At 40.0% G+C, this 24,979-nt stretch overlaps 1 protein-coding gene and 1 non-coding gene across 6 annotated transcripts in view; both read right to left on the bottom strand.

The window, feature by feature from the left end:
• mdga1 (MAM domain containing glycosylphosphatidylinositol anchor 1) overlaps positions 1–24,979 on the bottom strand; it is a 177,489-nt gene that overhangs the window by 88,079 nt on the left and 64,431 nt on the right. For 2 of the 5 annotated variants that reach the window (XM_020589876.1, XM_020589877.1), the window contains exon 4: positions 17,906–18,080. In XM_020589876.1, coding sequence (XP_020445532.1) covers positions 17,906–18,080 — 175 coding nt within the window. Of the gene's footprint in view, positions 1–17,905; positions 18,081–20,106; positions 20,266–20,382; positions 20,534–20,559; positions 20,771–24,979 lie in introns of those variants that run through there. The other 3 variants (XM_020589878.1, XM_020589879.1, XM_020589880.1) reach the window with 3 other exon arrangements.
• On the bottom strand, positions 121–202 carry trnas-cga (transfer RNA serine (anticodon CGA)). Its single transcript has one exon. It is a non-coding gene; the product is annotated as a tRNA-Ser (tRNA).

Here is a 24,979-nt window from a genome sequence, read left to right as displayed (position 1 = left end):
AGTGTCTTGCCCAAGGACACTTCGACACGTGGACTGCAGGCACCGAGATTCAAACCTTCAACCTTCTGGTTGGGAGACGACTGTTCTACCCATCGCACCACTGTCGCTTCCCCAAAAGACCGTCACAAACAGGATTCGAACCTGTGTGGGGAAACCCCATTGGATTTCGAGTCCAACACCTTAACCTCTCAGCCACCGTGACTGCATTAGAGTGAAGAGGTGGTGTCTTTTGCACAGAGAGAGTGGGCGAAAGAAAGAGCAACAACGTCGGATTGGCAGTGGTGTCTTTTGCACAGAGAGAGTGGGTGAAAGAAAGAGCAACAGCGTCAGAAGAGGAGTTTGACATGGAGAGGGTTAAAAGCAGCCAAAGAACTCAGACTGGATTCAAATGTGGTGTTCTTCCTTCTAGAAACTAACCTGTTTTTTATGACCTAATCATGATTTTACCTGTAATATGATTTTAATTTGGGAGTAATTCAAGCTTTGTGTAATGTCGGAGTTTACTTGTTACTGGTCTAATGCTAGCTTTAGATTTGAAAAAAGGCCTTTTGTACAGTTTGTTGCAACCAGGCATCCATAGCTCAAGTTGTGGCTTCAGAAAACAGGACAGGACATCCTTATTGTGAAATGTGAAACCTTTGTACACTAAAGAGGCATTCATAAAAGAAATCCAAATAAGATAAGTCATGTGTTTACATTCACAATTTCTGATTTAAATATTTCAGTAGCACAATAACATAAAGCTTGTGTTATCTAAAGTCAATCCTTTCTGTTCATCTCCACACATCATTTATGTTAACACTTAGCAAAAACAACCTACCCCACACAGTGCTGATGCATGACTACATGCACACATGCAAACACATACCCACAAATACAATAATGCTAAACAAAATGCAGAAGACACTGTTAGCATAAACCCACCAAGGAGAGGGCTGCCTTTGCCTCTTGACAGCTGAAAATAACTCCAAGGTCAGTGAGCTTCCATTAGGGAATTATACCACAGCAAAGTGCTAATTAATTAGCCCTAATGTGAGACAATAGGTGGATTTCCAGCACTTTCCCTTCCAGGAGACACACTGCAATGCACTGCTGGTTTATTTCAGGTCAAATGAAAGCTATGTGGTTTGACCTTAATTCAGCAGGCAAGCTATGTTGACTTGTCCATGCTCTTTTTCATCAATGATCCAATTCATGTGGCCAGTAAAGCCATGCTACCACTGAGCAGCTTCACTGAAGCATTTGTGGGTTAAGTGCCTTTCTTGTTTGGCTGATAAGGGAGGCTATGTAATATTACAACCTGTTTACATGAGCCCTGGCAGCAAAAACTGTGTATATGGCAGCACTACTGGTGTTACAGTGGTGTTAATATCTTTTTTGCTTCACTCCTGTCGTAAAAGAATGGAACCTCTCTATTTTGTGAAATGGATAGAATTCCATTATTTACAAGATATGCCTTCAGCATCTCATTCAGACATGAAATAACATGATTTACATAGAAACAGAACAAGGAGTGGGATCTAATACAGCTGGTGAAGAGACATGTGTGTGATCATTACACAGATGCCATTTGACAGCTGGTCCATTAAAGGACCATAACAGTGATTCTGCAGGGTTTAGTTACTACAAATCATATGCACTTGATATTACAGCCAACCATTTACAAACCATTTTATAGTGTTTACAGTATCTGAATTTACCATTTTCCACTAATTCCCACATAGTACTTTATATAATCTAATTGCACAGGCTTCAGTCATCCTTGAGATTGATATTTCATCATCATCTCCGCTTTCACATTACATTACTGTTGTGTGTTGCACTTACAAATATAATGCAAAAGAACAATAGTATTGGACTAAAATATACAATAAATCCAAGTCACTCTAATTCAACAGCACTGTAATAGATCCTCCTTCATGAAGCTGAAGTTCAGTTTCATTTGCAGGGATGCTGATTCAACTGTATGATCATTTTTGAGGGCGCTTTTGAACTACACTGTTGTTTACTGGGAGGCGTTTCAGTTTTTTAGCATATCCTCGTTGATATAAATGGTGTAGACAAAATAATAGAAACATCCTTTCTAAGGATAAGGCCAGTTATTTTCTGTGTAAGAGTATATTCAACACTCCCCATACAAAGACAAAAACAGACAGCGAACTGTTGCTAAACATGGTTAATGTCTGTCAGTCCTGGATCAGCTGTTTAGTCTGTGCTGTAGACCCTTTGTTGTTGTTCAAAAAATGATTAAAAACACATCAGTGAAACACACCACTGCACTGGCTGACATGCTTCTTCGTTAGCAAACCCCAAACCTGAGCATAAGGAGCTAGTGGAATGTAGACAAAGTTGAGAGCTCACGCAAAATTTTGTGCACGCACAGTTGGCTCTGACTCATGACAACTTCTGGAAATTATGGCCACTCTGAGTCTTTGAGGTATCACAGTCGGATTTGAAAAAAAAAAACGTCTTTTTTTATCTAACAGAGATCTATGGCACAGACAAACAAGCAGATCCATTGTCGGATTTAGTCTCTGTATGGAGATTGCTGAAAAGATTAATAATACAGAAAATGACCAGATTTCCTCTGTCCACCTCAGCCCGCTAGTGCTGCAGCATTCATCTCCTTTAGAGCTGGAGTCCACAGTGTGGCAGTCTGCTGCTTTTCCCAAGTGAAAAGCATATTTTTAGCTGTCAGTTTTTGGAGTCACATTCTCCAGTTAAAGTTTTTCATATCAATAATTTAAGCTGATAAATGTATTCATTTTAAATCAGTGCCTCAAAGATTTGTATTAAGTACTTAATGAGGTGTTGGTGGATACCGTGTTAAAAAGCTTGATTCAGACATTAATTTGTTAATAAACATGCATGTATTTGTCAGGTTGCAGCATGCTGATACTGAGCCAATCACTAAAATGTTCACTGACAATGTATTTCATTTGTTTTCCATCAAAATATCAGATCTTTCCATACAGTATCCACTAAACTACAGCAGTATTAAACAATTACATGGTTATGTTGTAGTAGTCTTAGCACTTGGTTGGGGAAAATTCATGGGCTCAAGTCTAAGCTGGATGACCGAGCTCTCCAATCCCTCAGACGGCACTGTATCAACAATCGTCACTCTTCTATAATCGATACAACCACACGGGCTCAGGGTGACTTTGGCACACCTGCATCAGGTGCTACAATATGTAGTTACATCCATTAATGCTGCTTAAAACTGTGCTGTGCCAAAAGGAATCCCTGTGTCAACAGTGTCCAGAAGCACAGTCGACTGCTCTGGGCTCAGAGGCATATGGGATGGACTGTCACTCAGTGGACACATTCACCATGGTCAGATAAATCAGTATTTTAGGAAGGAATGGACACCATGTGCTTTGGACCACAGATGAAAAGGACCATCCAGACTGTTACCAACAGCAAGTCCAAAAGCCAGGGCCTGTCTTGATCTGGGGTTTGTGTCAGTGCCCTTGGAAAAGGTCAGTTACACATCTGTGATGGCCCCATTAATTCAGAACAATACAGAGAGATGTTGGAGCAGCACATGTTGCCTTCAAGACAACATCTTCTCCAGGGACGCCAGTGCATATTTCAGCAAGACAATGCCAAACTTCATCCTGCCACATTACCAAGGCCTGGCTGTGGAGGAAAGGGCTGAGAGTGTTGGACTGGCCTGCCTACGGACCCGACCTGTCCCCAGTAGAGAATCTGTGGTGCTCTTTGAAATGCAAATTGCATCAACAAAGACCAAGGACTGTTATGCACCTTAAGACTTGTCTGTAGGAAGAATGGGACAAAATGATACCTGACACACGTAATCACTTGGTGTCCTCGGTCTCTAAACGTCTTTTAAGTGTTGTGAAAAGAACAGCAGCATCACACGCCTTACTGTCCCAACGTTTTCTGATTTGGGGTTGTATCAGAAAGATAATCAAAAAAAATGTGTATTTAGGAAGAGCAGGACAAAAGCTGCCTTACCTTTTCATACCTCTCTGGCTCCTTGTATCTCTGGAACATCTCTGACCTTTTGAGTAGTAAATAAATAAATAAATAAATAAATAAAATAGGATGTACTGTGGGACTAAATTAGATTTGATAGAGAGCTGTATTATTTTCCTATGACAATAGTCCTGTCACCGCTTAGCATACATGCTGTCAAGCACATACGCACAGATACACTCGCACATACTCTACAATTTCATTTTATCCAGTCTCTTTCAGTCACAGACACACACAGATGCACAAACAATATCACATGTTCAGTATCTTCTATTACATAAAGCCCATTCATCTACAAAATACTGTATGAATACACGATTGGTAATGAAATCCACCTTAGCAGTCCATCATATTTGTTCAAAAGTGGATATGACAATGAGATGATGAAAATCTGGTTAGTGGAGCTGAGAATAATCATATCAAATGAGAACTTGAAGTTACAAGACGGGCTCCTTATGGTACAGGTGTATTTTTACATCATATTCCAAGTTAAATTACTTCATTTACTGTACATGTTGGAGGTGAGATAGTGGTAATAAGAATCTTTTAGCTGCACAAAGAGCAAAGAACATGGCCAACAGTCAAATTTCTGTGCATATTCTACCAGTTAGAGAGTTTTTCCTCCCCACTGTCGCCAAGTGCTGTTGGTTTTTTCCTCTATAATAATAATAATGAGGTCTAGACCTTACTTTGTAAAGTGTCCTGATGTGACTTTTGTTGTGATTTGGCGCTATACAAATAGAATTGAATAGAATTTTTTGGCAGATAGGCCCAGTGGGAACCCTAGACCATAACCTTAACAGTGTCAGCATAAGTCAAACTCCATGTGCCACTGTGCAGCATCATCATATACAGTAAGTAGAACATTTTTATAAGTCAAACTCCATGTGCCACTGTGCATCATCATCATATACAGTAAGCAGAACATTTTAAAACATGTAGCCTTTGGGACTGACAGCCACAGACAGAACTAACAATGTGGATGTTCAGTCTAGTTAGTCAACTGTAGGTACTGTTTTGAAAGTGGGTTGAAAAATAAATCAGCACCATAAGGTTTAAGGCCAGGATTTGTGCGGGATTCATCAAACAACCAGGGCTATACGTGCCCCTGAAGACAATGTGGTCATGTCTATGGTATTTCTTATCTTCTTTTACATTTTTCAAACAACAGTGCGCCTCAGTCACCTTCAGGATAGAAATTAATGGTCATTCTAAGCCTTTAAATTCAGGCCGTACCTGGAGATACACATTCAACATTTACAGGCTGAAATGCATCCCCACTTTAAAAACAAATCCCATCAAATCCACTCCATCCGTCTCCCACCAAATTCCTTGACTTTCGTATTCTTATGATCCTGACTGTTACCGGTGGGAAAGTCAACAGACTAAACCAGAACTCTATGTCTAAAGTTCTGCCTGGTGCACAGTAAGCCTCCTTAAGGCGTGCTTTATCCTCTTTCTTGTGTTTAAGCACCTCAGAAGTGGGAGAGTGAATCTAGTTTATCCTCAACTCACTTGGACAGACCAGCTGGACCTGTAGAAATAACAAAACAGCAGTACAAGCTTTAAAGGAAATCTATATCTCTACAAAAGACCAGTAAAGGCATCACACAGCACTAATAGAGATAATGAAACAAAAGACCAGTTAGTTTTAAAAATCCCAATTATTAAAAATAATAACTAGGAAAAATTTGTGAAAAACAAAAAAATCCTGGAAGACCTTGGGAAAATGTATTCAAACAAGTAAATGAGCAGTTTTTACATCATTAGGGAGCTCAAACAGATTTCAAAATTTAAAAGCCCTTCCAAGAGCAACCTTCATGTACACTTTTAAAAACCTTCTGATACCGAGTTCAGTGAAAGGACTACTTGAAAGGAGATGTATACAGAACAATGAATATTCTGGATCTATTCACTGTCTTTTATGCCCTTGTGTAGTCTGAAGAGATCCACCTGAGACAGCTCCTGTTTGGAGAATGTTTCATCCATGCACAAAAAATCATATCCACTTATCTTAAGGTCAGTTTTTCAAACTCTCTGTTCCTCCTCTTTTTTCCCTTTCCTGTCTGTTTCATCTGAGGCAGCTCCATCAAATTGTTATATTATGTAAACTCTGAATACTGCTAAAGAAAATCAAACTAAATGCAAACACATCCTGCTAAACTAACCCACACTGTAGACAGACAGAGCTTCTGGTTGACTTGACCTGCATGTTTGAGGAAGGGCCACAAACATGCAGATCCACAGCCCTCAGTGACAGTCACCACTAAGCTAGTGTGCCATCCTTATCCATTACACACTGTTATGACTAAATGATTTCTTCTGTCACAGCCAATGCATTTATAGACTGGAAAATTGATGTAGATGTCAAAACTGGTGTTTGGCGGATTTCCCCACCAACAAGTAGTGTTAACATATTACAAGTAAAATTTTAGTAATAATTAGCGGCACCATAAACAGTAAGCTAGTTGGGAAGATGGAAGTGCATACATTCAGCGGCAGGACACAGGTGATGTGCCTTTCTAGCCTGTAACTTGATTCATAGGCTTCAGGAAAAACCTACTAGTTTGAAACCTCCAACATTCTCACAGCTAGGAGGCACCTTTTGAAGAGAAAGGATGCAATAAAAGTAATATGAGTAGTGTAATGAGTTACTTTTGACAGGGGGCTGAGTAGTGTAATGAGTTACTTTTGACAAGGGGAAATAAGTGAAGTAATACTATTAATTTTGAAAAGAGTAATGAGTAATATATTACATTTTTGAATAACAAGCCCAACTCTGGTCAAAACCCAGTATGAATAGGAACCCATTGTTGTGGTGCTGTTGATGGAGTAGACAGACCAAGAGATTGTTGGTGCGGAAATTTTTAACAACCATTTTCCAGCAATGTTTCCAGTTTCACACCACTTGCCCTAAAGAGAGAAAATGGTGTTTCTGGCACTGGATGGCACTTGTGCTAACAAACAGTTAGCTTCTAGGATTTTGTGCCCAGTGAGTCAAAGCACTGTCAATCTGCCACAACATGACTGTTCCTTCCATTAAGGAGAAAACACAAAGGATATGTAGGGTCACCTTACCCTAGTGGAAAATGCTTCCTTCATGGTGATTAAAATGCTGCTTCCTAAGTGCGTGAATTTTTTATATATAGTTACAAACAGGAGCACCTTTTAAGAGAAAGGAATTCTCTTTTACTTTTAAAAAACAACAGCTCTGTCCTATTTATTATGTGCAGCAGTGTGAGGTCCACCCTGGACCTCCAGGTTATGGAGGCTGGAGGGTGCTCTCTATTCTGAGCTTTCATGTCAAATGCAATAGATTGTTAAAAAAAAACCCTCACAGTGGGAAGATGAATGTCTGAATCTTTGCAAGGCAAGAGCTTTGCAGATAAGGCCAGGGTTTTTTCACTCATTGAAAGCATGCTTCAGGATGCTTCTGCTGTAGATCAATGCATCAGATCACTCAAGCAGCAATTTCACAATTGCTGCCACCAAAGACAGATTGCTCTGGGCTGGTTTTCTTTTGTTTCTGCTACATGATCCATTTACTGTGGTCCATGTCCATACATTTCTCTGCATGCACACATACGTCGTCACCGCCATCACAGACACAAAGAGAATGGCAGTATCAATGACGACCACCATGATTTAACAAACACAACAAAGGTTGGTTCTTAAATGACCATAAACACAAAACCTAGAACTCTAAATGATAAGAACAAATCTAGCAAATGTATTGAAAACTCTATGTCAAACTGACCATAAGGAGAGATGCACACACTGTATGGTTTTTTTCTTTTGAATGGGGCTCTGTTTCACTATAGTCTACATAGGGTCTGTTGTTAAAAATCACAAACACTGAGTCTCCATTCCTTTGAAAAGTGTTGCAGATTCATTGTGTACTTTAATTAAATTTTCTCATTATTTGTCAAATACAGTATGTGGAAATAATGATGGCTGCATTCAATTTAGCTGTTTCAGTCACAGGACCCGATAGTACACATGCTGCCACAGCTAAATGGACCAGAGCATTGATTGATGTCATTATTTACTTAGCTAAATGTTTGCTTTTGCTGTCTTGACAAGTCACAGTGTGTGTGCGAAAGGTCTTTTACAAACTGTTCTTCATTGTTGTAAACTGCACAACACGAGGAATTCATGGTCATTAACAGAAAAACGCTTGCTGAAAATGACTGGCAGATTAGTCAGGGTGCTTTCAAAAGCAGCACAGAATGAGACAATTTGATCTGCTGTGAAAGAGGAAATTAAAAAGCACAATACTAACACTACAGGCTGTATTTTCACCAGGTGACGGAGAGTGTCCACATGATCTGGTGCATTTAATGTACTTGTTCCATGTGCTGCGGACCAAATCAAATTATCGAACTCTGAACCAGGAATCATAAAACGAGAAACCATAAATACTATACATCTACTGTAAATACACCTCTTCAGCAACAGTCCAGCATGGAAACAATAGCCATACCTTCAGACAGACACAAAATAAAAAAGCAGTAGGTGTTGAAACTAACCAAAAAAAATAAATAAAATAAAAAAGTAGAGGATACAAATCCTCACTGGCTAAGCCAAGAGATTTGGCTAAGTGACAAAGAAAAAACACAAACAGGCCAAAGAAGTCATTAAGACAGATGCACAAACAGAAATACATGTTGAAAGAGCAACCATGAGAAATAACAAGAAACACAGAGAGAAGGACATCAAGTACTACAGAGAAGAAGATAAACAGAGAAGGTTAGGAGTGGAGGAACACAAGGAGAGAGAATAAAGTTTGTGTGGGTACTTGTGTCTCAGACAGCAGTGGGGTGGCACAATAGTTCCCCCTTCAGGCTTCAGCCTCAATCCCACTGGAAGGTCAAAACGTCTTCTAAACTAACCGTTATCTTTCTTTACCTGTCTAAAGCACAGTTTACATGCTTTCATTGTACAGTGTGTGCATGCTGTGTATCCACCAGCAGTGCCACTGCACAGTTGTCCTACTCCAGTCAGGACTGGTGTCACAATGAACCACACAACCCATGTTGTGACAGAAGACTCTGGCCAACAGGGACAGACTAAATGCCTCCCACCCTGCTGTTTATGGGTGTGAATGTGTGTGCGTGCGTGTGTGTGTGTGTGCTCATTCCATTGTCAAAAACACCACTTCTATATCACTTGTATTACTGCACTGGGACTGCTTCTAAAGCCGCAGTGCTGGAATAATAGATTACACATTCTTCTATTGATTCCCATAGCCAGTGACAGTTCGGGTGATAACTGCCAAAGCTGTGAAAGGGCTAGTGTACATCTGGAGATTCATGGTCTTGTACTTCATTGACTTATACTGTCATTAATGACAGTGCCACAGGAAGTTAGTGCCAGATTTTTTGAAAAGTTGGCCTGGCTGGAAGCTCTGCTGAAGTAGAGGCTTTGCTTAATAAATACACAGAAACCTCCACTATATGTAATGTCCACTGTGCATCTATATGTACATGGCAGAACTGTTGGTGGTCATTTTAGTCACTGTATAACTCCAGTGAAACTGCTTAAAACCAAATAAACACTGCTCCAAAAACAATATGTCAAGATTAGCTTAGAGCAACACAGCTGCACTGGGTAATCAGTAGAAATGTTGACATTCAAGATAAGTTATCTACATGGCAACATACACGAAGGAGAATACTGTAGAGCTTTTGTGTTTCTTTACAATCTGAGTGACTTGGCTCTTTAATATTAGGTAAGTCTTGTTTACTGTCTTTTGTACTTGAGCCAAAACTTCTCAAAGATTTTTCAAAGTCAAGACAAACAGCAACTAATACTAGAAAGAAACAATGCTTCAATGCATCAGCATCATAAATGTCAGCATCCGTATCCCCACTGTCACAGCATTTTCCATATTCCGATATCCCATAACAGCTTGCACCTCGACAGGTTCCGGTGTAGAGAGAATAGCGGACATCTATGAGAAAATAACACCACCACATCCTGTCAGACATAAAACTAAATATAGGGGAAACTTCTGTACTGCTCCAGGCTGTACAAATGGATCTGGATAAGATAAGGCTCGGAATCTTAGAAGGTCAAGGTTTGAGGTTAGTGCCTCAAACTTTGAATGAAGGCCATCCTCTGAGCAGCCTGGCATCTTTCAAACTATCTAGTAAAATTTGTTCTAATCATTTAAAACAATTAAGTATTGGTCTGATAATACATATGTAAAGAAATAATGCTACATTTTAAATGTTGAGATGAGTTATGATCAGTGAAATATATAGAAATTGTCTGAGTGTAAAGCACAAAAACCAAGGCTCTATGTTATGCTGTAGATACACTACAGCATGCTGCAGTCAGGCTTAGTCAAGTTTAACAATAATAGAGTGATGCCTTTGTTCTATTGCAATTCCACTATTTTAATAGAAAACAAACATAGCTTACCTTGGCAGTTTTGCTATTCTGCAAACTAATGTTCAATCAATATCAATTTTATCATAATCACCATCATCACTTACCTTAATGTGTCCTGAAGAGAGTGAATCCACAGTGAGGACCTGATCTGAACTAAATTGATCTAAGCAGGTTTTTCTTTCTCACAGATCTTTTTTTTTCCTGAATTATGCTAAAGTATCATTGGGTGGGTTTCTGAACCAAGTCCATCCCATCAGTAGAGGCTACTTAAAGTTAAACCCTGCCTGCTCACTGTCCCACTGCCTCAATGGTTAGAGTGCCAGGTCACTGGTCAGCTGGTCGATACAGGTGATCCCCCCCAAATGTGATGGAGGGATGAGTGAGAATGAGGTGTTGCTGAGTGGAAAGTCTAAGTGGCTGTAAATTCATGGAAATGTTCTGTATGTGCTTGTTGCTGGAAGGGAAGACTAACAGAAGAAAGAAGATAATTGGTCAGCTGAAGGTCGGTTCATACAGAAAACAAGCTGCCAGGCAGTAACGATTCTGTAACAGCTGAATTATTCAAAACCTCTGGTTTGTAAATACATGTTGAATTAATAACCAATCACAGGCCAAATCCAGAATATAGAATTTAGAATGAGAAGACAGATCTGTGTGTGAGTCCATACCAAAAAAAAGGAAGAAATGCTCAGATGGAAAGAAGAAAGACAGAAGAGAAAATGAAAAAGGAAAACAATGAAGTGACTGAGGGAGAGACAGTGTCTCCTGTGTGATACAGGTGACGTCTTCTGATCATATGTGCCTGATGTTCAAAGCAGAATACTGAATATGTGTCTTTATTCCAATCCTGAAATTCTCCACTCATTTTCTCTTTTTAGTTTCCATCTGTCATTCACTCTCTGTCCTCCTGATTTTCCCCTATTGTTACCCTGGTTCTCACACGCTACGCTTTGAAGTGTGTGCGCTTTTGGACAAATCTGAGTTCATGCTTAAAAGTGTGTCCAAATGCATCATGCATGCTCATGTAGATTACTATATGTAATTGCAAAAGATGTGTTTGTGCCACATATAAACATGTCATGCAGGCATTTGTGTTTGCATGTATGACTACTTGCATTTGTGTGATTGTATGAAAGCAAAATTAAAGCTGTATGTAAGGCATTTTGTTGAGCCTCACAGCTGAGAGGAGGAAGACTCCAGCTGACTCACTTCACAGGACTACACACACATGCACAAAAGAAATTCTGCTTCATCACGCATTGGTGTGTTGTTCACAGGTGAGGAAGGACACAAAGAAGTAAGGAAAAATAGAGTATGACATGACAACATGACAGAAGGGCATAAAGGAAAGGGGAAAGGAAGTTCAAAGAGTGACTAGAAAGTGCAGTGCTTGGTCATTTTATTTAAAAAATGCTGAGGCATTGAAACAATGAGATGTGAGATGACTAAGAGAAACACAGAGGGAGAGCTACAGCCCGTGCAGGTAACAGCACGTTCTACCCTCTAGTACAAGAACCGGTCTGTCGGATGCAGACAAACTGAAAAGCATATGAGTGCATGTGCTGTATTATATGGGCCTCAATGGAATTAGCACGGTTTCAGAATTATTGAGCAAAATCTATAATAAATTGACAGAGTAAAAACTATTTGAAACCAAATAATGGGGCACTAGAGGACTACATTTTAAACTTTTCCTCCACTGACAGCATTTCTCTTTAGCCATGGCTTTTTTTTTCCAGTTTAACTACTGAATTTTTAACAATTCAAATTCCATACATCTCTCTTCATTTCTCCTTCCCATTCTATTTCTCCTTGTCATTGTCTTCATTTTTCTTTTGGCCTCTCTTCTTCCTCTAATTTTGTATCTTCTTCCCTACTGTTTTACTTTTTTTCAGTGGAAATTATGAGCCTCAATGCTACAGCCTGTTCAGTTCCAATCAGCCACCATTCTTTTCTATCCACCTTTTTGCTTTACCCACTAAGATTTTCCTGGGAAGGTCATGTGTTCTTTAGGCTACGTACACAGCAAAAACTGGAGAGTTAAAATTTGGGTGTTAAAGTTTTCAGAGTTAATCTTAACTCCTAAATTGTAATTTTTACACGTTGGGAGTAAAGTGTTGTTCAGTGTTGGGGTTATTTGACAGTGTTGATTACAGTGGAGTTAGTTCAACTCCTAAGAGATTTAGTGATGATCCACCCACTATCCTCAGTCCTTCGGGTGAAAAGTCATCGCCATTGTCGTCTCGCATGTGGATTTTGGAATGTTAAGTAAAAAATATATATCTTACTTACAGAAACATTTTAGTTGATCCTGTGACTTCAACAATAATATGTAGCTTGTATTTAACATACACGGATAACATTTTTCAAAGCATATCGATGCTAAGTTTAGACGTTTATGTAATTTGTCCAAGTGATTAGCATTTTAGCTAGCAGCGTGGTAGCTAGCTAGTGACGCAGTTTATAACTAACGTTAAGTAAAGGAAGGAGCTGTAACGTGTTGTTGCTGTTGACGTGATAAACTAAGTTATTACATGTACTGTGTGTATGCTTTGTGCGCAAATAGTACGTTTGAGAAATGTAGTTGCTAACATTAGTTACTCATTTCTGTGTCTTAGTCATTGTGAGCAGCAGCAACCGTGAACATGCCCAGACAGGCTCCTCGTATGTTGCCCTCTACATTTAAGTAATTGCTATCGTTACTACCGTGTTAGGGTTTATTAAACGTGAATATTTTTGAAACGTGAATATGCTGCGGCATATTTTCGTCCTGCATTTGTGCGAGTGCTTACGTGTGTGCGTGCGCGCGTGTGCACAAATGGTTGGAACTAGGGATGGGAACGTTTACAAAATCTTGTAATAGAGTACACGTTACATTTTATTTTCTAACTTTAGTATAACTTAGTGTACACAAGTTGTTTCGTTCACAAGTTGTGGGGGGGGGGGGGGGGCATTTATAGATTCACTAAACATCATTTTATGATCCATTACCCATCTTCTATAAGGAAAATTGGCCCCTTGTTATATATGTGGAGTATGCGGTTTGAAGCCAAGCACAAGTGGTTTAAAGATTCTTTGAAAAACTTTAAAAACTTAACTAAATCATTTGCAAAAAAGCATCAGATGGCCATTGCCCATCACTGGGAAACCTTCACCCTCAGTAATATTGAGTATGGGCCAATTAAGTCATTTTCCCTGACACCTGAGAATGTTGTCAACATTGAAATGCTTGACGTGAACTTGTCAAATGATGTTTTCTCAACAAGTTGGGTTAAAGTTGATGGTGTAGAATATAGAGCTGGACTTGTAATTTGCACTGCAGTGGAAGATGATTTGCCAGTTTTTTGTGAAATAAGTGATGTACTTTTGGTTGAAAATCTGATTTATCTATTAGGAAACAAGCTATTCACAGAGATTTTTGATGAACATCATCATGCATTTAGAGTACTACGAAATGAGGAAAGGTGTACTGTTAAAATGTCTAAGCTTAAATTTTATAGGCCGTTTGACATTCAGAGTTCTTATAGTGTTGCAGATGAAGGTTTGTATATTGTACCTTGCTTTGTAATTTAATTGAATTACACAATTGACTTGGAATTGGGAAAGAAAACAAATAAATGTTATGGAAATTAATTTGTGTGTGGATTTTATTTAAACACATTTTAAAGTACATAGGTTAACACTGAACAGAGTGACACTACCACTACCAAATGTAACTGACGTATTTAATTTTAATCCCTCTTGGTGATTCCTTAACACTTTTATGAGTTATAAAAGGTAACTCTGCCGTATTTAATTTGAATCCCTCTTGGTGTTTCCTTAACACTTTTATGAGTTAAAAAAAAAGGTAATGCTGAAAAAGTGTTAAATATTTAACCATTTCGAAAGTGTTAATTGAACTCTGGAAAGTGTGGAGCTATATAAACTCTGAAATAGAGTTAAAATCAACTCTGAGAGTCAAATCAACACCGGACTTTTTACTGTGTAGGTCAGTTTGGCCTTGAACACTCTTGCTTGGAGCTGCTGCTTCTCTTGCTTCTTGTGCGCCATCTCTATAGACACATCATCCATTGGTGTTTTGGAGGCTGGAGTTTGTGTTCACCACCAGCTGCTAGCTTGTTAGTTGTTTAGAGCCAGATAAGCCAAATTTTGGCCCACAGTGTTGCCTGGATGAAGCTGATTTTGAGCAAACAAGCAGCAATCACAACGGCTAATTACTGAGGCCTAAGTGTTACTGTATTTGTCAAAACAACAATCAAATTCTAAGGGGGATATTTATTAAGGATTTGCAGCTAATTTTTTTGGTGCTAAACAGTGAAATCACATGTGTTCATATTTACTAAGGAGTCACAATGGGGTTTTGTGACAGAGAAAAAGTGGCACTGCAGGAATTTGTTTGATCTCGCGCAATATGTATCTTAAGTTGCTCCCATTCCAGAAGGCAAAATAAAGGAGGAGAGAACGGACATTTATACAAATACCCTCAGCACCTGACTTACCACCACTGCCACAGAGAGAAGTGTGGCTGAAAATTACAGTCAGGAGAGAGCAGGGTGTAAAATCTTTGGCCCTGCCTCAGCATGGCAGCTGTTAGTCATCTGAGATCTCTTCAGAGTTAACAACATGCTTGAGGAGGGAGAGGATGTTTGTAAATTGTTTCACTCGGCAGAGGAGAATGTGAGGGCCTTTTACAAGTTTTCAGGTGAAACTTAAATTACTGAATGAAATAAAGGATGATTTGACTGGCAGGAGACTACGACTGCCATTCCAAAGTATGTTTGCTGATTTACTCAACCATAGTAAAGTTCAGTCACTGTAAACTTATACTTTGTCCTATGCTCTGTCTTAGTCCATGCATGCACAATACAGGCACCGGGTTCTTAGAAGCAGCCATGTATTCAAACTAACACACATGCAGCTGTGTTCCTTTACATCATCAGTGTTGGTAAATACACCACTAAATGTAAATTGTGGTGCTGTGACATTATGCGCACCTGATGGTAATTTGCAACAGGTTTAGTAAATATCCCCCTAAAAGTAACTGATGGAACAATGTTTTCTGAACAGTAGCAGATATAAAATTAGTTTTTAGGACCCCAATCCCTTATGAAAAAAATAATTTATTACAATGATTGTACAGATTGGTGGCAAATAGATAAAGATAAAAACGATGATGATGCTATTCTGGCACCTGTTCAATAATCACATAACATAGACCAACACTGTTCTAGTGGCCACTGGCTCAACACCTTAAACCATGTAGTTCTTCTTCTTTAATTTGCCACCCACCTGCACATTCATATACATAGTATCATGTACATTGACTTTGTTGGGCTTTGTTTTTGTTTACATGTCTTTCCAGTTGATCTCCATACTGTTCACATTGCATCTTTTACTTTGACTTCAACACTAAGCCGTGGTGGTTGTTGCTTGTTCCCTCCCTGCCCTTCCTTCTTCCTTCCTCCCTGCTTACGACCCCTCTTTCCTCACTCTCACCTCCATCTTCCCCACCACTTTCTTCTATTTATCTCTGCCTCTTTCTCCATTTGCCCAGTAGCCTGGGCTAATTGTTACACTGCTCTAGCACTAAGGTCGCCCTGTGTAGGAAGCGTGGCCGATTGCCGCTGGGTCTAATGCAGCATGGGGGATGGGGAATTGAACAAGTATCGACTGTCAGAGCTGGTTAGTGTCACGGACCTCCTGTCACAACTACACTCACAATACAACCTGTTTACTATCGCCCCAAACAGAATCAAGCTAGTGCCTGGGGAGAGGTACCACTATCAGCGAAAAGGGGCAAGGAGGGAAGAGGAAGGCAGCGTGAAGCCCACAAAGAGGTCAATTTAAAATCCTACACAGATTGTGTGTGTACTGTATTTTTATGGATGTGCCCATACACTTACATTAAACTATGCTGTTGCACGTATATGCAAGAGATGGCATAAGATGCGATACTAAAGGAGCAGTGGCAGACCAGAGTGTTGTGCTGTACACAAAGCAGAGCAGACAAAGGGATTAATTTAGCAAATGAGAGGCAAGCACTGTAACAGACGCTTACTGTTGTAGGACCCTTGGAAATTCAACTTTTTTCCGTTAGCCTATAAACTGGTCATTAAAATGATTGAATCAGTGAAGAAAGGAATGATCTATGCAATAAACATAATGGATGGGGAAAAGATTTTAGGGTGTTAGGGATGAAATTAAAGTGTACAGTAGTATTGATGTGTTGTCTGTATATAGTTGCATGTGAATCAACCTGTTGCCATGACCTGGCCCCTGACTCACAGGGACAGTAGGGCAGTGAAACAAGCAGCAGCACGGGGCCCCTACAACACAACACTGCTTCTCAACTGTCACATGTTGAGCTAGGTGGGTCTAGTCTGAACATGAGGCCACAAAACAAAAAGAAAAAAAGTTTCCAAATCACATACTGTATTGTACTATATCTTCATGATGTGGCATCTGAGCCTTTGGAATGAATAGCAACCTGTCAGTGCTGCTAACCTCAGCATGTACAACAACTACACTGGCTAATTTACAAAAATTGACAGTAACCTTGGCTGCACAAGAATACATTTTGAAAGTATTTTTAATAAGAACAGATAAAGGAACACAAACCAAGGGCACCACACTGTGTCTGTTCTTGACATGCTGAAGCTTACTGTAACTTCAGCAGTGATCAAGCAGTTCTGGCTTAACAGCCTTGCACTTCACTTTTTATCTTGTTAATCCTCCACCAAGGTCAGTGGATGTTTTTTTATTTAATTTCAGCAAATTGTGAACATGTTGCATAGCTCTCCACAACACCACAATGTCACATGCTGAAATTCGTATGGGTTAAAACTCTTCAGTGTGGAGGGTCACTATGGAAAATTACTGGTGTCCAAGATGAAATTACACCAGCAACGTGATCTAATTCCCTTTCATATACAAACAATAATAAAGGAGCCACGACAGAGTCTCAGACACCCTCCCTTGTTTCTTTAGAGCAGAGGGGAACTGGGTTAGTTGAGAAACAGTGGGTTAGGGAGCCCGTACTGCCTGGACTAACTCTTATAAAAATCTGGGTATCCCACAGACTTTACTTTTTTCCAGGAGTATGTGATTGTCTGATTAACCTCATTGGTGGAGTACACACACCTGCATTGTCCATCCACTGAAACAACGGTATTCTATAAGAACAAAGTGCAGTGAAATTGAGATCAATGTGTGGCAAGAGCTCTTATCTATACTCTTCCCATAGACTGCAGTTCGATTTATCTATCCTCTTTCCCCCTAATCCCCCATCTTCACCTGTTCATCCTCTCCACCATAAGTCATCAAATACTCCTGGCAGCCATTCCCACCTGAAATTTCATCATCTATCCAATCTGTCTTTCATCTTTCCTCCTCCAATCTTTCCATCTCTGCCCATCTCTGTCTTCTCCAATAGTGGGAACGGCTGTAGTGAAAGTCAGCTGTGGTCTAGAAGTGGAAGGAGTTTTTATTTTTCTCCGTGCCCACTTACATTGCACATCTACGCGGATGGACTTGATGGCAGCCACCCCCACCCCGTTGTCGGCCTTGCAGTAGTAGCGACCCCCCTGCACCCTCTGGATGCCCTCGATGCGCAGCGTCTCATTGTAGATAGAGGTTTCCTGGAACTTGTCTGATGCACTGCCTGCCGTCTTTGTCCACCGTATCTGAAGAGAGCAGGAGAGGGGAGAAAATATTCAATTAACAAAGATGCTGTACTGAAGTGTACTGAAGGATAGAATCAGTCAAAGTGTAACAGCGTGAAAGGCTATGGCAAGCACTTCATCATTTGTTTTTCAAAAAACAGCTTTAAGAGTGCTGCAAACAAAATACAGAAAAGCTCCCATTCAAAATAGAAGGTAGTGGATGCATCTTTTAGAAACATTCAGGACACAGCTGTGCACTACACTTAACTGAGAGGAGCAAACAAACCACACACACAAATACAAAATCGACCACAATGTTTTAAACACTTCCAATGAAGCTTGTCCTTGTGTAGTTTGAGCTCTTCTTCACCTCATTCTGGTGCACCAAGCCACAATTTGCTCACTACTGCCAACTGGTGGATGACACCCAATTCTACTGGTCCAGTGACACTGAGAACCTGTTAAAGCTGTTTTGTTTTGTTTTTTGGATGATATCGTGATGACCCCATCAGCACCTAGTCGACATCGACTTCACTTTCATAACAAAAATGTTGATTCTAAAACACTGCACATCCCACACAGAAAGGCATCAGGTCAGCTGGGGCTCGAACCTGTGAGGCAACACCACTGCCCCGTGCCTTGTTTTAATGCACCTCAAAGTTGGTTCCCACCCACCACTGAACAAGAAGAAGAAGAATTTGTGCCTTTTGGCTACTTCTGTTGCCTGTTTTCTGTCTGTTGTCAGTGTGAGGATGTAGTCCTTAGTCTCATTCTGGTTATGCTAAGCTCAGATGTTTTCTCTGAAGTTACCTGAACTAACTGACCTATTGTCAGCAGCCTGTAGGTAGAGCTGTCATTTTGTTTTGTCTTAGCCTTTTGTTTCCTGTTTATCTTGGCTGTCAGGGAGCCAGACAGAGGTTTGTGTCTTTTATTTCCTTCAGCTTAGCCTAGAGGACAATTTTTAGGTTAGGGCTGTTTTTATTTGTTACTTTGGCCTGGGGTCTTCCTGAAGTTAATTTTAAGCTGTTAAGCCTGGCAATAAAATAAAACCCAAAGCTGAACCAAGTGACTCCTGGAATTTCCTTTGGCTAGTTTTATTTTACTTTCCTCATCCCCCTAGACTGAGCTAGTGGCATAACAGTTTAATAATAAGACGCTCTAGTAAAAATATGAATTCTCAGGCAAATCTGCCAGTTAGCAAATTAATGGAATATGCAAACAAGATTTTATCAAAACACAACTTAAAACAGAAGTCAATAGCCAGATTTCCCCTTAAATATAGTGCAATTTTTAACTGAATCTCCAAAAATGATGCATGCTACTAACTCAGTGCAAAAGGAGAAAATTAAATAAAGACCATCCAAATACTTGATTAAAAATAAAAGTATTTTTTTTCCTGGAGATACAATAACTCTGACTACTCTGTACAGTAGCGAGGAAGTTAATGACACTGAGCTCTGTACTCATGCTGCTCAACTCAGACCATTAAGAGGTTTGAAAAAGAATATATAGCTTATTTTCATGCTTCAATTATTCCATCAAGCTGTGGGAACAATGCACAGCAGACGGCAACATGGTAAATGATTAATCAGATGCACAAATGTACCACTCACGAGGGTGTGTACAGGATAAAAACTATTATCTGGACCAGTTAAATGGGCTAGGTTCGTCTACTGGAGCAGTTAGGGCCCTTGAGTAAGCAAGGTGAGTTTAACAATGACCACCGACCAGTAAAAATACATTTGAAGTATTTACAGATTTAAACAGAACAGACATTTACACACAGTAACAAAATAATTAAAAAAATAAAAATAAAAATTGTACAAAATGTATAAACCCAAAATAATTCAGCAAAAGGCTGAACAAAACTGTGCACCACAGTTTAAATTGTCCTTTTGTTGTTTCTTAGTCCTTAGATCAGTCCGAATGAGCAAATTCTGAATTAGTGTTGTCACGATACCAACATTTTGGTACCGGTACCGGTACCAAATTCTGAATCTATCTGGAGTCCACTGCTGTTCTGCAGAAAATTGTGGGTAAATCCTACCAGATTGGATGAGATCCAGATCCAGTCTAGCAGAGAACGTTTAGCTTCTGGCATATGCACAGTTCATAAGATCCGTCGTGGGAGCCTCGCCATCTCGTTCCACACAAGTGTTGTTAAACTCTCTCTCCAGCTCACAATCATTCGACCAAATCTTAAGGCCTACCATAAACAACATAAAACATACATAAATACTTAAAATAAAACTCTAGGTAGCTTAAAACTTAAATAAGGGACAATTCTTTTCTTAATTGGTGCTCGTTAAGATGGCGCCATTACCGTAATGGCGGCGGAAAACATGCTAGGACATTGACTTGCATGTACCTCAATTAGGCTCAAAAGGCACCATAATATTCACAATTTTTTAATAGAACACAAATTCACTACCATAGCTTTCTATTTCCATGAAAAGAATAACATATTGCAATAATATTACTTGTATGTGAAATAAAATACATTTTCGTCGTTCACCAAGTCCTGTTCAGCAATGTAAAGCAAAAATAAAAAAAACCTCTGTAAGAGCAACAGGTTGGATAACCAAAAATACTTATTTTTCAGGATATGAAAAACAGCATTTTGACAGTTTCTATAACAGCTGGCTCTGCATCTTCCTCTTCTTGAACTAGAGAGGTCACAGCGATATGGTTGGCTGTTACTAGTCACATGGCTCTCGGCAGCAGCGTGCCCTTTCAAAATAAAAGTCTAGATGACATCTATTTCAAAACAAATTACAATGGAACCCAATGAATTTACACTTTTTTAACATGTTTTTTAACCCAAATAAAATATAACACCATGAAATAATAAATAACATTGTAGTGGGTTTTTTAATGCACATTTATCCACTGACCTTCTCGTTTGTATTCAAAGCCACTTTTACTAACAGGCCTTTATTCAACCAGGGCTCTGTTAACCCAGGTTGCACAAACACACACACACACACACACACACACGCTTCAGTGGTATGTGAAATCCATCAGCACTGGAAGGTTATTCTCACTCGTGTGTATGTGTGCAGTGTGTGTAGAGTCCATTAATTCCTATGAACCCTTCTGTCTGTTATCAACCTCAACAAAACTATCAGCCATGCCCTGTTGAGGAGGTCAAAGACGATAATGGGCAAAAGTCATACAGTTCATACAGTTTGAGCATTTACGTATTCGTATTCAAATGCTTGTGTGTAGAATTGTGCATTTCCTGCTTTCATGCACACTTGTCTGTTTATGTTCCTGCATATATACACAACATTGGTGTCCATATTCATTGCTGAGTGCATGTCAGCGTGTGTGTTGGTTACAGAGCAGGTTATATGGATTAGCAGATTATCAGGGCCTGTGTAAACGCTCCCGGTCTGTTTATTCAGATCTGTTTGTGGGAGGGATTTGGAAGAGGCTGCCTGCCATTGATCAAACCAGCCAGGGTGAGCAATGAACCGAATCCTTTCCCTCCATGGTTTAGTGACTCCAGTTTGCATGCATGTGTTTGTTTGTGCATGGGTGTGCATGGACCATTGTGAGAGAGAGAAAAAGGTGGAGAGTGAAAGTGAGCATGAAGTGTGCATCAGTGTTCCTCTGCTTGTATCCTCTCGATCCAAGGCTTACAAGGAAATCTTATAAATTTTGGTCATTTTGTTTGCTTCCACTTTCCATTTTACTCATAGGATTAGAGTTTAGAAACATTATGATTAGATTCAAGATTAGAAGAATTTTAATAGCAAGATTAGATGAGGGGGCTTTGGAGCAGGGGGAGCGTAATAATATATTTCAGTTAAAAAGCAGTTGTGGTATGTTTACTGATATGTCCCTGATGAAATTTCCCATATGTAAAAAAAGGCTTGTGCATGAAATCATGATGATGTATTGCACTCAGAAGAAGCAGTGCTGAGGATAATACTGCAAATACTAGTGTTAGATAAGGAGATCTCAGGGTAAAACTCATGTAAGGAAACAGAGAAACAAAGTGTGTGAGGATAGAAAAACAGCGTGGGTTGGTGAGAAATACAGCAGGTAAGGAGAGGGTATGTGTGTGAGAAAAAAAGACTGCATGTGAGATATAGTTTTCTTTTTTCAGCCAGTGAGAGCAAGTAAGATAGAGAATGAGAGGGAGTGATATATACAGTATCACTGGCAGTTGTGTGATGGGAAGAGAAAAAGTGCATCACACTGGGAGCTGCTTCACCAGGGAGGCAGATGAAGCAAAATAGAGAGAGGCGATATTGCAAATAAAGGGGATATTGTGTGCGATGCAGATGACAGCCAGGCGGCTGAGGAGCCTTTATCTGCCTGTGACACCAGCGGCTTAAAACCATCACCTGTGCTCTCTTTCTCTGACCTCTTTCTCTCTCCCTTCACTCCTCTTTTCTTCTCTCTTCCTTCATTAGGTGTGCACCGCCGCTCTTCTTCTCTACTCAGGTCCCGGTGGATATGTCTGGATATCTCTCTCAGTCCTTTTCACAGCCTCATCTTGTCCCTGCCTGAATGGTTTTCTCTTCCCCTACCTTTCTTTATTTACAAAGTACAGGAAAGCCACCAAACACTCGCTTGTCATAAGATCTTGTGTCTAAATGCATTTACACACATGAAACACACACATTTCCCCAGACCTTTGCTCCCTCACACATGCTGGGACATGAAGGCACATTTGTTGAGTCAGAACCTTTTGTTATGATACTTCTTACATTTGGTTAGAAGCGTAATGTGAAGGGAGTGTTCGGGATCCTCTGGGATCCAGCTCAACATGAAACGCAGCAGGTTTGTTCGCCATGTCTGTGTTCAGCTCGGGAGCTGTGTGCTGTCTAGGACAAAGATGTTTCAACAGGAAAACAGATGCATTGCTGGGAAAAGAAGCTTTATCAGAGAATTGCAGGAAGAAGTTAGGGACCACTTTATGTTCTTTATTGGCGCCATTAGGCCCTGCTCAAATTATGGTTATTGAGGAATGCACTAAAAGACTGACCAGAGCCAAGTGGGAAAGTAGATTTTTCCATTAGTGTTCATATGTTGTGTGATTATTGTTTGCAGTAAATCCAGTTTTTAACCAATGTCTGCATTGTGAGAAGCACAAACAGCAATAAGCTGTGAATGGTGATTGGTATCACATTGTTTACACTGATGAGCCCAGTAAAGATGTCTGAGTCTTTGTGATGGTCGAAACAGTGTACAGGATTGTACCCCCTATCCTCTGGCACTGTATTCATTTTGAAATACATTAGAATTTGATATTATTCGGCAGATGAGTCTTTGGAGATTCAGTGAAGTCAGTATCAGTGAAACACAACTCTCTCCATTTAAGGCTTGAAGCTGAAGCCTGTTATGCTGGCCCATAATGTTTTTGTGAAACAGATAAACAGGCATTACTGACAATGTCAGCTATGCTGCATCCTGACAAGCAAGCCAACATAGCTCACAGCATCTCCAGCCACAGTAAATGGGCTCTACTCCATGATCCGGATGGAAATTTAACAACACACAGAGGTGCCAGTTTATTATTGTAGGTACACATACACACTGATAAATCCACTACAATCAAATCCAGCAGTCTGGCAGTAAAACCTGACTTTGTAAAACTAGACAATTATTAGACAATGATTAACCTCCAAACTGAGCACAGAGCTGAATCAGTGGTTTCCTGACACACTATGAGCTTAATAAATGTAGGATTTATTGCAGATCCCTTGCAACGGATAGAAGGAGAGAAAGGTGACGTATGTTGGCTGTACTGGCGGGTTAGTGGCCTGCAGTTGTCCGTCTGTCTCCCCCTCCTCTTGTTCTTTTTTCTACACTATGTATGTTTGTGATTGTCTCAGCCGTGTACTTTTCTTCTCATCTCTCTCTCTCTGTTTCTCGCTGTCCCTTCTCTCTCACCTATCCCTTCACACATGTACCCATACACCCTTTCCCTCCCTCTCCTAAAATGTCTCTCATCTCTCTCCTCTGAGTGACACTTCTCAACAGGATCCAGCAGACCTGCTCCAATGGCTGTCACACCCTTGTGCGCTGCTGTCTAGAGGAAACTACACAACAATATATGAGAGACCTTAACAATGAATTAGCATTTAGCTCAGAAAAAAAGAGGCTGAGATGATGGTCCCCATTTTTCTCTCTTTAGCTAATGTCCTATCAATATTCAGCACAGCTGTCACAAGTAATAAAAACAATGGAAACAATCTGCAAATGACTACCGATCGCTTCACACACTCACATTTACATTTCTGACAGAGCAATTAGAACAGTGTAATTGACTTGACTAGCAATACATGTTTTTGTGGATCCAATCTGCAGTGTTTCTATTCAATGTAATTTAACATCAAACAAACACAAAGCATAATCACTGAGTAAAACACCACCATGAAAAGTTAAACCCTTCCTTGTTTGACACTGCCATAAGCAGCACTTAGCTTGTGAGGCTTCCCCTCTCTCTAGACTGCTTCTTTGGGTGTTACAGAGTCTGAATCCTTTATATTCCCTCTCACCAAGAGCTTGCTCAGCTTGCCTTTTACAGTTCCGCTAACTCTTCTCTTGTAGTAATGCCACTGGAGTCGACGACAGTGCTTTATCCATCCAACTGGCTCACTTACCATGAATAGGCTTAAGATGGTAATCCTGTTATCAGGGAATACTACTTGGCACGGACGCAAACCCCACCCCACCCCCCACCCCCCACAAACACGCGGGCATGAGACATAAACACATGCAAACACAGAGGATGCAGCATCTTAGAAAAACATGTGAGATGGAAGCAGAGAACAGAGGCAGGTATGACAAAGTGGCAGTGACAAAAAGAGGAGTAATGCAGATTGATAAGAGCAGTTTGGGCCAATAAACAGACACCAAGAAGAAATGATCCCTGCTGTAATTTACAAACACTGGCAAAACTG

Source organism: Monopterus albus, unplaced genomic scaffold, assembly GCF_001952655.1.
Source record: "Monopterus albus unplaced genomic scaffold, M_albus_1.0 scaffold10.1, whole genome shotgun sequence".
Classification (NCBI taxonomy): Eukaryota; Metazoa; Chordata; class Actinopteri; order Synbranchiformes; family Synbranchidae; genus Monopterus; species Monopterus albus.
Note: the sequence above shows the minus strand (reverse complement) of the source record. Positions and strands in the feature narration are given on the sequence as shown.